Below are 14,956 nucleotides of genomic sequence, written 5' to 3'. Positions count from 1 at the left end.
CTTCAGATTTATCACACATGGGATAGTTTCAATTTAAAATTATTTAATCTCATCTTTGCTCAGACTTTTCAACAAACAATTCAGTTTGTTCCTCCAAAAATTTATTTGCTAAAGCTTCCAGTTCCACTTCCACCTCAGGGTTTTTTCCTTTTGTATTGCCATGCTTACCGCTCCCACAACACAGAACAACACAAAACAAACAAAACAAGGCAAAAAGCGAGCCTACTTTTATCTTTCAGATATTACAAGCCTTGTATCAAAAGTAAATTTGTGTCTATCATCTTTTGGAATTTGCTTAACAAAAGCTTTCAGGAATTATTTCTTTTCAGATAGACAAATCCTCTTTGGCTTCACAATCACTGTCTGCCTGGTCTACTTCTCTCAAAGGCTGAATCATAAAAATCACTCAGTAAAATGGAAATGCAAGACAACTGTTTGTTATCTACTTGCTACCCGAGATACTTATTACTATATATTCTTGCATTGCTTTTGCACATCACACAAATAGGTATCTGAAACCCTATGTTCATAACCAGAAAAATCGCTTTTCCTTTTGCACTCACTGTATTTTACTTTCACTGAAGCATCTTAAGAATACAAAGAATATTTCTCCAAATACCCACTTCTCCATTCATTTCTAGAACCAGCGTCAAGTAACTTATAATGCATATTATTCTGCAGCAGCATGAAAATAGCAGCCCTTCACATAAAATGCATTTTGGAAAGTGGCTATTGTGCAACTGACTTTTTGACCTCTACAGAATCTTCAAAATCACCCAGGCGGACTTGCCCTAAAAGGGAATAGGGCATGGAATGGAGGGTCTGGTTCAGGCTACTAAGTTTCTCATAAGCAACTAAATGGTCAGTATTTTTAAGAAGTCTGCGGATCTGAAGCTATTAATAAATAGTATTTGTTTGCAGCGTTGGCAGAAACAGACCTATTGGTCACTCACAATACCGCAGGGCAGTTGCAATAACTTCCACAGATAAGGATTCTAGTCATTTTAACCTTTATATCCTAGTGGAGAACGAAGGAGATCTGTATTATTTTTATGACTATCCAAGGTGCCACAGGTTACCTGTTCGATATTATCCTGCACGACTGGAATGAGTTAAAATCAAAGGAGACTGTTGGTGGAAAACAAACAGGAAACAATGGCGAAGTTAAGGTAATGTCCAGAAAAGACAAAGAGTTTCTGAGGAAAAAATGTGGAAGATACTCTTTGGGGAATAGCTCCAGCCTAGCTCCAGCTAGGTTGGCAAGGTTTATTTTTCCCAGACCTGAGTTTAGGCTCAAAGGGGATAATAAAATCTTAAAGATGTCGGCCTACGGAAGAAGCGGGGTTGGGCAGGTCACCAGTGTAGCCTGTCTCTCCCAACACAGAGATGGAGGTAACTGCATGAAAGGGAATTTACAAAAGCTTGCAATTAAACACTACAGTGTAGAAAAATCCCTTGAGTATAGGCCTTTTTTGTTTTAACCCTGCATGCTATGTATCTTTGGGGGAATAAATAATGCTTTGTTCTGATGAAGCTGTTTTAAAGTCACTTTAATCAGCTGCAGTCATGGGCTCCCACAAGAAGAGGGCTTACACATGCCAAACGGGCCCATGGTGTAACTTGGTTGGGAAATGGGGGATGCTGCCTCCCATTAATCCAGTCCCACAGTAGTTGAAAAGTGGGGTTCAACCTTTGAGAGAGGTGCAGGAAGCCAGTCCTATTACCTCAGCGATGCACTTAGGAGGGACTAAAAGAGGTCTAGGGGACAGCTCACCTTGTAACTGCAACCATCCTTCACTCTATTAATTACAAACCTACTGAAAATCTGAGTAGGTTTTTAAGTCTCATTGGGAAAAACTGGGAAATGTGACCTTAGAAATCTCTTCATACGAGTAGGATCTCTCATCCCTAGATGTGGCCATTGCCCTTAAGGAACAAGCAATGTCTACTAACAGAAAAACTCTATTCCTTGCTTTGTATGGTTCTAATACATGCCATTTAAGCCATGTAGATATTTATCATTTTGGAATTGTATTTAGCCCTACGTAAGGTGGATTTGTGTTGGGGAGAAACAGGGGGGAATGCTAGCTCTGGTGGTACCAAAGGGAGAGTTGCTGCAAACAAAGAAAGGGAATATTAAATCATTATTACAGCTTTAATCCGAAATTAAGATTTTGTTTTTTTGGGAGAGAAGAACCTAAGCTCTATAGCAGTTTAAGTTCTTCCTGCCTTCAGCCACAGAGGGAGAGAAAACTAACAGATTATTCAGGAGCAGCAGCTTGAGGGGGTGACAGAGAAGTTCTCATAGATCCATCTCTGCCTCCAATGATGCAAGCACGATAAAGATCCAGTGCTAAAGACCTTTCTTATCTGAAGACAATGCCCCAAATATAGTATAGTATAGCTCTTAGTATAAGAGCTACCTTTTACACTGAAGTCCAGATGAGGAATACACTACTCCAAGACACCAATTTAAATATAGTAAATAAAAATTTGTTTTATTAGAACCAAATTTATCTGCATCCCACTGAAACCTGCTGATCCCTATTATACAGATTATTTAATCACGAAACCAAGGTTATAGAAAGTTTTACTTTATGTTAAAGAAATCCTTCCACATCATTCTCTTCCTGGTGTCTGATTTTTGGATCTTGTTTCACACGTGTGTCTCAGCTGCTACTTTTAGGAGAATCTCCAGAAGATAATGTCCTTTTAAAAATAAAATAAGGATTACACAGGGTCCGCTAAACAAATGCTGAGGTTATCAACAGCAAATAGAAAAGACTGAGCCACCTAACAATTTTACTCAGTAGTTGAGAAGCCATTTGAAACCTTAAAATGATAGCCATTTTACTTCCTAGAGATTAGGATTAGCCAATGATGCCTTTTTAAAAAAGATAGTTTCCAATATTTATATGGAATAATAAAAATATTTATAAGGAATATCAAAAACTACACAAACTAAGTTGGGGGATGTTATCTGCTTTCAAGAAGTATGTTAGCAAATAATTAAGATCAGAGCCAGAACTCTTGCTTGACTGTTAGTTCGCCAACTGCACAAGCAATCTCAGCACTACTGCTGCCAAATCAACAAAGATGTAGTCCATTCTCAGGCTACACTGTTTGGAGGGGAAAGGAAACTAAGTTCATCACCTAGTGGTATGGGGTGATGTGGCATGGAAGAGGTTAGGGATTAAAACTAGAAATAATCCAAGTCCAAAACGACAAGAAGGCTGAACACACCACAGTCCTTGACCAACCTTTTTTATCCTTTGCTCAATTTTACATGTATTTGACTCAGAAAGGAAAGGAATCATGTTCTAATGTCCCAAGATTCCAGAGGCCACTTGCACCTATATGACACATTGTAATGCCCACGCAGATTTGTAACAATTAATAAGAAAAGAACACTTTTATTACATACTTTTCAATTACACTGTTAATGCCATCAGAATATATCACATGGTAAGATGCTAAAAAAATTATTTATCAGCACCTAATTTCTGTAAACTCCGTAAGCTATAATCAGTGTAGTGTTAGCCACAGCAGCTTAAAGAGTATTAGAGGTTTAAGTCTCAGATGCAATGTTTCAAATCTGTACATTTCGTCTAGGTGTCTATTCCTTAAAGAAAGCTACTACTAGGACTTAGGACTTTTCAGCTTGGAAGAGAGACGACTAAGGGGCGATATGATCGAGGTCTATAAAACCATAACTGGTGTGAAGAAAGTAAATAAGGAAGTGTTATTTACTCCTTCTGATAACACAAGAACTAGGGGTCACCAAATGAAATTAATAGGTAGCAGGTTTAAAACAAACAAAAGGAAGTACTTTTTCACATAACACACAGTCAATCTGTGGAACTCCTTGCCAGAGGATGTTGTGAAGGCCAAGACTATAATAGGGTTCAAAAAAGAACTAGATAAATTCATGGAGGATAGGTCCATCAATGGCTATTAGTCAGGATGGGCAGGGATAGTATCCTAGTCTCTGTTTGCCAGAAGCTGGGAATGGACAACAGGGGATGGATCACTTGATGAATAGCTGTTCTGTTCATTCCCTCTGGGGAACCTGGCATTGGCCACTGCTGGAAGACAGGATGCTGGGCTAGATGGACCTTTGGTCTGACCCAGTATGGACATTCTTATGTTGGTGATCCTGCTTACTGCCTTTATCATTACCTTTCAGACCTCTTATTAAGCACTTTAAAAAAACTTAATATGGTAACTTGGAGGGTTCACAAGATGACCAAAGGTAGGACATTTAATGTTAAGGCTGACATAAGTCTATCCTTAATTCAGACATTATACACACACATTGCAATAGCTAAAGACATAGCATTAGCTGTCCTTTAATGCTGAAGCTGTTCTAACAGCCTGTAAAATCAAACCTAGCAAATCACGTACAAAAATGTAATTCTTTCATGGAAGCTTGAGCCACCTGAAATAAAGTTTATGTTTGTCCAACAGTTTGGAATGTCTCCAACACAGCTGTTCCGATCTTTTGTAAAATAGCTTCTTTACCCTAATAGAGTTGTTCCAGTCTACTGTTTCACTTCATATTTAGGATGTACACAGTAGTACAAAAATGCATATTAAGTAGTTATTAAATTTAACAGTGAATTTTAAAAACATTTTCTTATAAAAACAGTAACTCCCAGCCAGAGATTATGGCAAAAGTATATTCTCCCACAAGTGAGAAGAATGATATATGATGACAACCTAAACTGCAATGGATGTCAATGTACAGCTACAATATTTACACCATTCATTAAAAGTACCAGCCCCTTAAAAATCCTGATATTACTAACTTGACCTCCCCCAGCATGAAACAACTTCCAAAGTAATGCACTTTTGATCATACACAAGTTAGAAGTTTCAGTGGAATATGTTCAGTTTTGTGAATGTTTATCTGTTTAATGTTATGTGTTGTCTAACTCAATAGTAGCAAATTCAGAAATATTTGGCTCACAACAAAAACAAAAAAATCAGTTGACTAGAATGAAGTTTTATAGATACAGATCTGCCTTTAGTCAGTTTGTTTGTTTTTCCCCTTCAAACTATTAAGGTCCCAACCCAGCACATGATCTACCAGCAGAAACTTCTACCCTGGTATTAATTCCAAGCCCATGTTAGATTTGAAAGGTGTTAGCTAACATGTCTACATTAGGTTGTTAACAAGGCAGCGTGCTGTAAACATGTTAAACTGGTCAAGTTAAAGGTTTTAACTTGATCAGTTCAACACGTGTTAAAAGCACACTGTTTTATCTATACTAGACTGTTAACATGTGGTAGCTAGCACGTTAGCTAACCTCTTCCAAACCCGAGTTTAAAGGCCCTAATGTCTTCATTAGGATTCCTTGCTGGTGTAAAAGTCCACACCAGAGGATCCTACTGTAGGACTGAAGTATAAATTCTTCTGGTGAATATTAGAGATATTTGCAAATTATACACTACATGGGAAAAATCCTTCATTGATGCTTAGAAAGGTAGGCAAGCATGAACAGATATGGGAAGTCTTACTGAGATCTGCTTCTTTTTGCAGGGACCATGACTTGCCTTAGGGGAAAAGATTTACAAATAAAATTCCCCACAAAGAACAGTGAGACTAGACATTTAACAGCATAAGTGATGAAGCATAAGTGAGGGGGCCTCAAATTGACATCAAAACAAACAAACAAACCAGTTTTAAACCATGTTTCGGACAAGATTTATCTCCTAGAAAGGAAACAGACAACTGGAAGTGCAGCTGTGGCTATTATGCAGGCAGAAGAGCGCACCCACTTCCCCACTGCCCTCACAACAGCCTGGCCATGGAGGGAGCTTTGACTGTCTACATGTTTAGAAGCGATGACAGCTATTTTTTCCTCCCTTTTTCAACACAGGTGTATGTCCTTATTCAAGCATGCTGTTGGCAAGCTTCGCTTCACATATAGAGCACATGATAAGATACTGGGTGATGTTAAAGAATAGTTTTAATTTAGAACGACTAAGTGAAAAAACATTTTTAAAAGCTAAGATTTGTTGAGAGTGTTACTTTAAGTGAACCAAACATACATTTTTCTGCTAAAAATTAATTTTTCCATCCTCTTGTATTTAGAGCTGCACATAATTACTTTGGTATGCATCACCTGTAACTATTACCCATTCTTTTTCACTACTGCTTTCACTGATTTCTTTCTGGCTGCCTGTGATTGTTAAAATACTATTATCTATAAATAAAACATTAACCACATAAACTTCTATCCTTTACATACATATTTACACTGCTTGTCACAAGCCACTTGCATTTAAACTTCAATTGCTTCACTCAGGGGTCTACTTTACAAAATTGGGTATAATAGCTAGTTTGACTCACAGTAAAGCAAAAGACTTACAGCCTCCACTAAACGATGTACTTTAGAACTATATAGATGAGGTCTTACCTACACCTTCGGCACTCAGTTGTCTGCAGAACAATTAACTAAAGCACAAGCAATTGAGCACATCCACACTAGCCATCTCAAAGTGCTGTAAAGCTTGTCCTTGTATCCAAAGTAGAGTTGCCTTACCCTGATTCCGGAGAGGTAGCTGTCATCTTTGACAACTGTAAGATCTGACAGCTGCCTCCGCCAACAAGCCTCCCTTCTCTGTCCCCATGCCACATCCCCCACTTTCCCCCTCCCCAGAAACATTCCCTCAAGCCATGTTTCTCCCCACCTCCATTACCATTACCAGAAATGCCTTTCTCCAACTCTATAGTTTCTCAGCCTCTCCCATCTTACCTCTCCGCTTCCTCACCATGCTCCCCGACTCCAGTAATTCCCTCAGCTTCAGCTCGGCAGGTTCTCAGCCAAGCCACTAAAATTTCTCTCACTAAGGAAATTTGACAGCTAAGGGAGATGACAAAGATGACAGCTCTCAGTGTTGGCAGTGCACCAACTGTGCTAGTGTGTCGCATCCACAATGGCATTCTAACTGATTGAACCGCAATCAATCGAGACTTTACCCCAACACAATACTGGGGTAAACTGCAATGATTGTTGTTACCATGACAATCAACTGAACCACTTTTTTAAGTAGACACGTCATGGGATAGGGTAGAAATAGCATGAAATCCTCTAGAGGTAGACAAGGCTTAAATTAGTGCTTGTAAATCAATTCTGCAGTCAAGTGTACACTTTTTGAATAATGGATGACATTTTAATTAAGGACACTTTTACTAAGTGTTCCCTGTCCTTATAAAGATTTTAGGCTGATTCAAAACTTAATATTGTATTCCAATACATACGTGTGTAAAGGTTTTATTACACTCGCACAAACATGTACGTGTACAAATAGTAGTTACCTTTGGGAAACAATGGCTGATTTACAGAAAAGGAGTTTAACAATTGAATTATTGGTACTAAGGAACACAGAAGAGTGAACCTGACAATACTGTCGCATCAGCTCACAATGACTTTCTTTTTTTTTTCTCTTTTTTTAAAAACACAAAATCTGAAAGGGATGTTACACTAAATCGTAATGTGCGCTGTATATGCCGTACTATATTCTAAAAAGCTCACAAACAAAATCCAAAGTTCACCAGATAGCTTTCATAAGAACAGCCATACTGGGTCAGACCAAAAGTCCAGCTAGCCCAGTATCCTATCTTCCAGAAGTGGCCAAAAACCAGGTACCCGAGAGGGAATGAACAGGACAAGTAATCAACAAGTGATCCATCCCCTTTCGCCCATTCCCAGCTTCTGGCAAACAGGGGCTAGAGACACCATCCCTGTCCATCCTGGCTAACAGCCACTGATGGACCTATCCTCCATGAACTGATCTAGTTCTTTTTTTAACCCTGTTATAGTCTTGGCCTTCACAACATCCTCTAGCAAAGAGTTCCATAGATTGACTGTGCGTTGTGTGAAGAAATATTTCCTTTTGTTTGTTTCAAACCTGCTACCTATTAATTTCATTTGTTCTTTCATTAATTTCCCTAGTTCTTGTGTTACCAGAAGGAGTAAATAACACTTCCTTATTTACTTTCTCCACACCAGTCATGATTTTATAGACCTCTATCATATCCCCCCTTAGTCCTCTCTTTTCTGTTGCTAATCCTTAAGCAAATACTTCCTCTCATGTCTTCAACATTAGAGAAAGGTAGTGAGGAAATCATAAAAAATAAAGTTGAAAAAACTGACTGCGTCTAGTTTCCTACTGGTCTGCAGCTTCAGAAAAACGTGAAGCTATCATAGTTTTAAAAAGTTAAGCTACTTTACTTTCACAGATTTGCAAAGAAAAAGTTATTTTCCCCCTCTACTTTTGAATATGCAAATAGTCTTGTTTTGGGTGGAATTTATTAAAATTTAAGATCCAGGAGACCAGGGGTTCTCAAACTGTGGGTCGGGACCCCGAACTGGTCACAAAGCCATTTTAATGGGTTCACCAGGGCTGGCTTAGACTTGCTGGGGCCTGGGGCTAAAACCAAAGCCTGAGCCCCACCGCCTGGGACCAAAGACTAAGCCCTGGGCAGCGGGGCTCAAATTACAGGCCCCCTGTCTGGGGTTGAAGCCTTTGGGCTTTGCTCCCGACCCCCACTAGGGACAGTGAGGCTCGGGCTTTAGCTTTGCCACACCCCTCACGGGTGTAGCTCACGAAAGCTTATGCTCAAATAAATTTGTTAGTCTCTAAGGTGCCACAAGTACTCCTTTTATTTTACATATTAATGGTTGCAAAGAGTACAGAAAAAAAAAGTCCATGGAATTTCTGTCTTGATTAGTAAAATCTTTCCCTGCCAGTATTTTCCTTCCCATCTCACCTCAAGTATTACATTGTTTTTGTTGGTATTTTTTATAACAAACTTTGCAGTATCTATTTGCTCCATAGTTGCTACCAGTAATTCCTATAGCCCAGCTGTACTTTAAAGCATGATTTCATGTTTTAACATTTGTGACACTCTAGGTTTTGGTTTGGTAGGTTTGTTGTTTTGGTAGACTACATTTATATCAAAACCAAGAAAGACCACTTTAAAAAAGTTAAAATGTCATCCATTTTGTTTAAATGGCAGCTATAAAGAACATCCATGTAACACTATTATAGTGCTCTAATTACTGCAAAACCCCAAATTAGATTATTATAAATTCAGTAACTAAAATTCCCATGTTTATTCAACATTATAGTTCATAATTTAAATGTAAACGTGTCACGAAATCCAGCATAATTAGGTTCCCACAACTACTTTAACGACATCACCTAGAATGCTACTAATGCATATGTTGTTAACTTGTGTCTAGTATACGCAATACTGATGTTACCACAACTAAGAATAATACAGTTTTGGATTTTCTGACATCACTGCATTTAATTTCTCAACCTTATTACTTTGGTGCATGTGCAATAGCTACTTTTATTTAGAAAACTAAATTTCACAACATTTGAATGCACAGTGTGCACTGACTGTCATACATATACAGAGTCACACACTGAAACAAGCACAGTTTATTTCAACTAAGCTCATGCAGTGGGTCTCCATCATAATCTTTACAACTCTAATTTGCGAATAATTAAAGTTACTCCAGTACTCCCTATACTAAGTACTGTACAGGGAACACAATGGTTATCAGATGATTGACAATATTGGAATGGGTTCGAATGGCAACCATGTAATCTGAAATTTGGCTTGTCTGAGGATAGATCTACTCCACAGGTAAACTAATAAAAGTATTTTAATCTTCCTATATAAAAACAAACTGAAGAATCTGGATCATGCAAAGTGTTTGTACAATGTCCCACATACTCCATACCAACCCAGAAAAGGGGTTCATTCCCCTCCCCACGACAAGTAGAAATAATCAGGAAAAAAACAAACTTTGTCGCTCTCTTTACAAAAGGGGCTTGCCAGCTGACACTTCTCTATTGTAATCTTTTGAGTAGTGAAAGATCAAATACATACATCACCTGGATAACAAAACCACAACCATAAAAATTGGGAGCAATGTCTTGTCCAATCCAAACCAAAAAGTTAACAGGCAAGCTACTTTTCAATATCTTACACTAGGCCAGATAAGCAGAACTTCAAAAGCAGTCCTGGAAATTCAAAACAGATGAAACTATATTTCCATACAGGAGCCTGCAAAAACACACAAACACACACACCATTCTGCGTAGCCTCGCAAACATTCAAGATTTCCCCGGAAAAAAAGTTAACATATATTTAAAGCTAATTTTGACTCTCAGCACCTTCGGAAATGGTTTCTAAATATTCCAATTTTAAAATTCTTTTTATTTAAGATACTCATTTTAACAACAAAAATTCAGCCTAAGAAACAATTCTATACTATGTATGTTGCCTTTCATGGAAAACAACTCAAAACATTACCTCATATTTCATGTCCTAGACTCATAGGTAAATAGGTTTAAGTTTTTAAAAATCCTACCCAAGTGGATTAAGGCTAAATGAGTCCCAGATACAACAATCACAAGCCAGCCCAGAATCAGACATGTCAACAACTTCCTCCCATCCCGCATCCCAGTCCCTGGTTCCAGAGCACATTAATTCTTACTCTCTTCTCTCCCCCAGTTCCATGGTTCTCCCAAGAAATTAGGCAACTAGCATACCCCACAACATAGCCTGGTGGCACCACACAAATGCTTGTTACTCTGCTTCACTCTTACCACCCTGCCTTGGTCTGTTGCTAAATGCTGCATGTGTTTTGTTTCTTCTAAAAGTGGACAATTTAAGTGACTCAAATTCTGCTTTTTGTGTATTCTCTCCTAAAACTCCTAAGTAAAAACAAATTATGAGCTAAAAAAATGCATTAGTCGGGGGATGGGGGAGGGAGTCACATCTGAAATATAAATATCTTGTGAAAACCTAATTTTGATTCCCAATCCAGTTACAAGCTGTTCAGCTACAACATTTGCAGAGCTGAGCTGAAAGAACAAATATTGGATTCTATCATGTGCTGTATTGCCAACATGCATTTACATATGGATACAAACAATATCAAGACTTGCAAATGGTCTAATAGAACAAAATGGCCTATAAAGTTAGTCATGAAACAATGACCTGTGCATAACTTACTGCAAACTGATTTGCCTGAAAAGAGTCTCACCCACCTTTGAGAGAAAAAAAATATATTGTCCATATTCCTTGTTTTTTATGCCATCTTGCAAGGCAACAATTCAGACTTTATTACTTAGTATGTCACCCAGCTTCCAAATAATTTCTTCACAGCTAGTAACTGGATATAATACGAAACTATGCCAATGCTGAAAGAACATTTTTCCTGTACAACACCTCATGACAAACAAAAATATTTAGAGATGTCATTTACATACATTTGATTTAATTCAGCAACGCCTAGGAAAGATTATATCTATGTTAAAATAGGTTCTCTCTTTTCACAAATATTGGGAAGTGAAATTTTGACACATAAGGAGCATCTCAATATACCCAACATAAAATTTCAAGAAGAAGATCATGCTACCATGATGTATATCTTTACAGCCAACAAGCAACTCTGAAAATCACAACCCTGAATTATTTAAATATAGCACTCCTTTCAGCAATACCAGCACACCCATATAAGGATGTATACCCATTTATTCTTAAAGCGTGGTAGTCAGAGTTAGGTACAATATATGCACTGCTCTGTCACGTTCTCATTGTCAGCACTGCATCTTTTGCCTCAGGCTCAGTCATGGTTTCCTCTAAGCACCAGTGATATGAAACTGACATAATATCTTAGTTAAGAAATGATGATTAGCTCCATTAGATGTCCCAGGCAACAAAAGAATTTATTACAGCATGATACAAGTACAGGAATACTTCATAGATAAATCTCTAATGTAATTTTCAAGTTTGAAATGGTCCCACCCAATGTCTTCAATCCATTCAAGATAGCCTGCTACTACTAAAGAGTTTTTGCCTAAATGAACAATTAGTGGTCACATTTCAAACCTACACATTAGATTAAAGTATAAGTCAGGAAATTGTACTACAACATCAACGCCAACCTCAGTATCTCATATTTCTGGGTGTTCTGAACAGATCTTCACACAACAAGACAAACTATGGAAGCAGTAACTGTGATAATATGCTTTTCTATCAGAAACGTGTAGATCCAATTTTCAGATTATGGCATTGCTCTAGACAAACCAGATAAATTTGTTGAATGAACTGGCATTTATAGATATCTAGAAGAGAGAATTATCAGCAATGCTGAATGTAATACCCATTTTTCTGCAGTTGAGTTTTCCAGGTGTAAACAAGCACTTGGTCAGGAACATTTTTTAATTCTACACACACACACACTCACGCACTTTTTTCCATTTTATTTATGCACTCCTAACCAGAGTTCTAGAGTCCATCATGAGGAAAGAGAGGTTTACTGGGCAAAACGGATATTTTACGGCACATTTTGAATAGGGGATCTTTCTTCAGAAAAAAGAAGAAAATTAAGTTATATACTTTACTTGGCAAAGACAGACTCCAGACCATTAGTCATATTAGTACTTTTTTTCCAATAGTCTCGTTGGAATTCTCAGGTTTGCTCAATTAGCATGTTTTGTTTTGTTGCAACAATTTCGGCAGTGGCCTTCTCTATGGATAATATGTTATCAGTACTTCCACAGCCTCCTACTGATACCTGGCTATATCTAGGTGAGCTAGCATTTCCTGTTTGCAGTTCAAGTATTACTCAGCCTCGTTAGCATTTAAAACTCCAAGGAAAAACTTTAAGATGGGGTGGGGGGGTGCAGTGGTTTATGCCAATATTGGAAAAATCATTCTAGATTATTGCAAAGCTGCAGATGAAGTAATTGAAAACAAAGTGAGTAACTGCCTTCCCAGATGTCAGTCAACACAAGAATATTTTTCTGATTGTTAGAATCACTTCCTGATTCATTTGCTGCATGGATAACACAGTGTTTGCTAGCAGGAAAAAAAACACCATCACCACAAATGTCTCTCCTGGATCTCACAGGTGAGCTCTGTGTCATTGGAAAATTACCTTCACACAAAATGGCTCCACAAAAGGTAATGTCTGCAAACATAGCAAAACTCCTCTTGAAAGCTGTTTAATGAAAGCTTTTGAATCACTCGACTATCTGCTGAGTTTCCACACTTTACTAAACTAGCTCTAGGCTTTTATAGCTTGGATTTGCATTAACACCCAATGCAAAACAGCATCCTGGTTCCCATCAGCATCTGGACACAAAAGGAGAGTTTATCCTATACTTGTTTACAGGATTCTGAACTTACAGCCTCAATTGTTTGTTCTACTATCCTATCCAACATATTTTTTCCTAAACAAATCATATGTACTGTACTCTTGCTCAGCACACAAAACGCTTTCACAAAAATATTAAAAGTTGATTTTATCAGTTGATTTTAGAAACATCTTCATGGCTGGAGCATTTAATATCAATGATGTACCTCACTTTGAAACACAAATTTCAGGCCCACATTTTATCCACTTAAAACAATATCAATTACATATAATCATGTTCTCAGTAGTTACTTAGTATTTGCTTTAACCATTTCAGATCTAAGTACAGGCCAGTGACCAACCGCATCTCCTGACTGTCCTTATCTTTAATACAGTTTCAAGCTACAGTCCCATCTTTATATGAGCAACCAGACCACTTGGTAAGCCATAAGGGAGAGGGTTAAGCTTTATGATTTTGTTTTTCAACTTGAAGCAAATGAACACTTTAAAACTCATTTCACTTTGAGGCTTCAAAATTGGACTGGTCTTCAGTTTTATAGCTTATTTGTATACACATAATTTGTATAGAAATATATGCTGACATCCTAGCGCCGGCATTCAGATGCACCAGTGAGAGGACATTATGTTATGCAATGAGCTGGAAGCCATATACATCCTCTTCCATGAACTACACAAGAATACAAAGTCATAGTTGCCACTATTCAAAGCTATGTACTTAAAATGTGAATGCTAGTAAATTAACCTACAAAGTTTTTAAGCTTTTTAGAGTTTGCACGTTTTCTGTGCATTACATTTACACCACTTTAAGTTTGGACTTCCCTCCAACAGCAATCCCTTACCATCACCTTTTAAGAAACTAAATGGATTTCTCCCACACACCTTAGGAAATGGACCCCAAGTAAGGATGCTGTATTCTTATGGATAGGACATTGGACTGGAGATTTAAGGAGACCTCAATTTAGTTCCCAACTCCACCACTGGCCTGCTCAGTCACTTTAGGCCAATCTCTTCAAAGCCCCATGCCTCAGTTCCCCATCTGTAAAATGGGGATAATGACACTGACCTCCTTCCTTTGAAAAGTGCTTTGGGATCTACAGATGAAAAGCACTATTTAAGATCTAGGTATTAACATTAGTGGCTGTAGTAAGCACCTTCTAAAACACTATTCTCCCTCCCACACACAAACCCCTGTTCCCCACATATGCAAGCAAACTGTCAAAATCACTTAAGGTTTCATAACAGATCTTCTCCAGCACTGGTTGGTTCCTCACCCTTTTGGGAGGGGTGTTCCAGATACTACTGGAGCTATAAGCATATATAGTGTCTTCTGACCACCATCAAGTGTTCCCAATCCCTTTGTGTCTCCACCTCCTATTGTGGGAGCACGTTGGCAGCAAAACCAGATCCAACTCCCACGAACAGCACAAGTAATTACTCATTTGTTCTCCTAAGGGGCTCCCTGGCAGCATCTACCCCTCATCATTGGCCCAGGGTGTAGTGGTGTGCTCTGCAGTGGCTGCTTCAGCTTCTCTACATCCATCCTGGGGAAGCTTTACAGGCACTAGCGTTTTCTCTTCTTCTCTGATACCAAGCCCCTGAGCCACAGCCCCTTTCTTTGTAGGGGAATCCCACCAGCTGGCAGCAGGTCTCCCTAGCAACACAGAAGCACTCCTGTGGAGGACAGCTCCTTGTGCATGTGCACATTCTAAGGATGTACAGGAGTCTTGCAAAAACATATTTAGGATTGAAATAAGGAATACACA

At 38.3% G+C, this 14,956-nt stretch overlaps 1 protein-coding gene across 3 annotated transcripts in view; it reads right to left on the bottom strand.

Annotated features, from left to right (window-relative positions):
* The window catches only part of NLK (nemo like kinase), a 110,283-nt gene that overhangs the window by 90,537 nt on the left and 4,790 nt on the right, over positions 1–14,956 (bottom strand). Inside the window, exon 1 of one of the 3 annotated variants that reach the window (XM_037880518.1) lies at positions 6,762–6,964. The exons of the other annotated variants lie outside the window; for them this stretch is intronic. Coding sequence (XP_037736446.1) covers positions 6,762–6,949 — 188 coding nt within the window. The 5' untranslated portion in view covers positions 6,950–6,964. Of the gene's footprint in view, positions 1–6,761; positions 6,965–14,956 lie in introns of those variants that run through there. 3 annotated transcript variants of the gene reach the window in all.

Source organism: Chelonia mydas, chromosome 17 (assembly GCF_015237465.2).
Source record: "Chelonia mydas isolate rCheMyd1 chromosome 17, rCheMyd1.pri.v2, whole genome shotgun sequence".
Classification (NCBI taxonomy): Eukaryota; Metazoa; Chordata; order Testudines; family Cheloniidae; genus Chelonia; species Chelonia mydas.
This window is presented reverse-complemented; position numbering and strand designations above follow the sequence as displayed.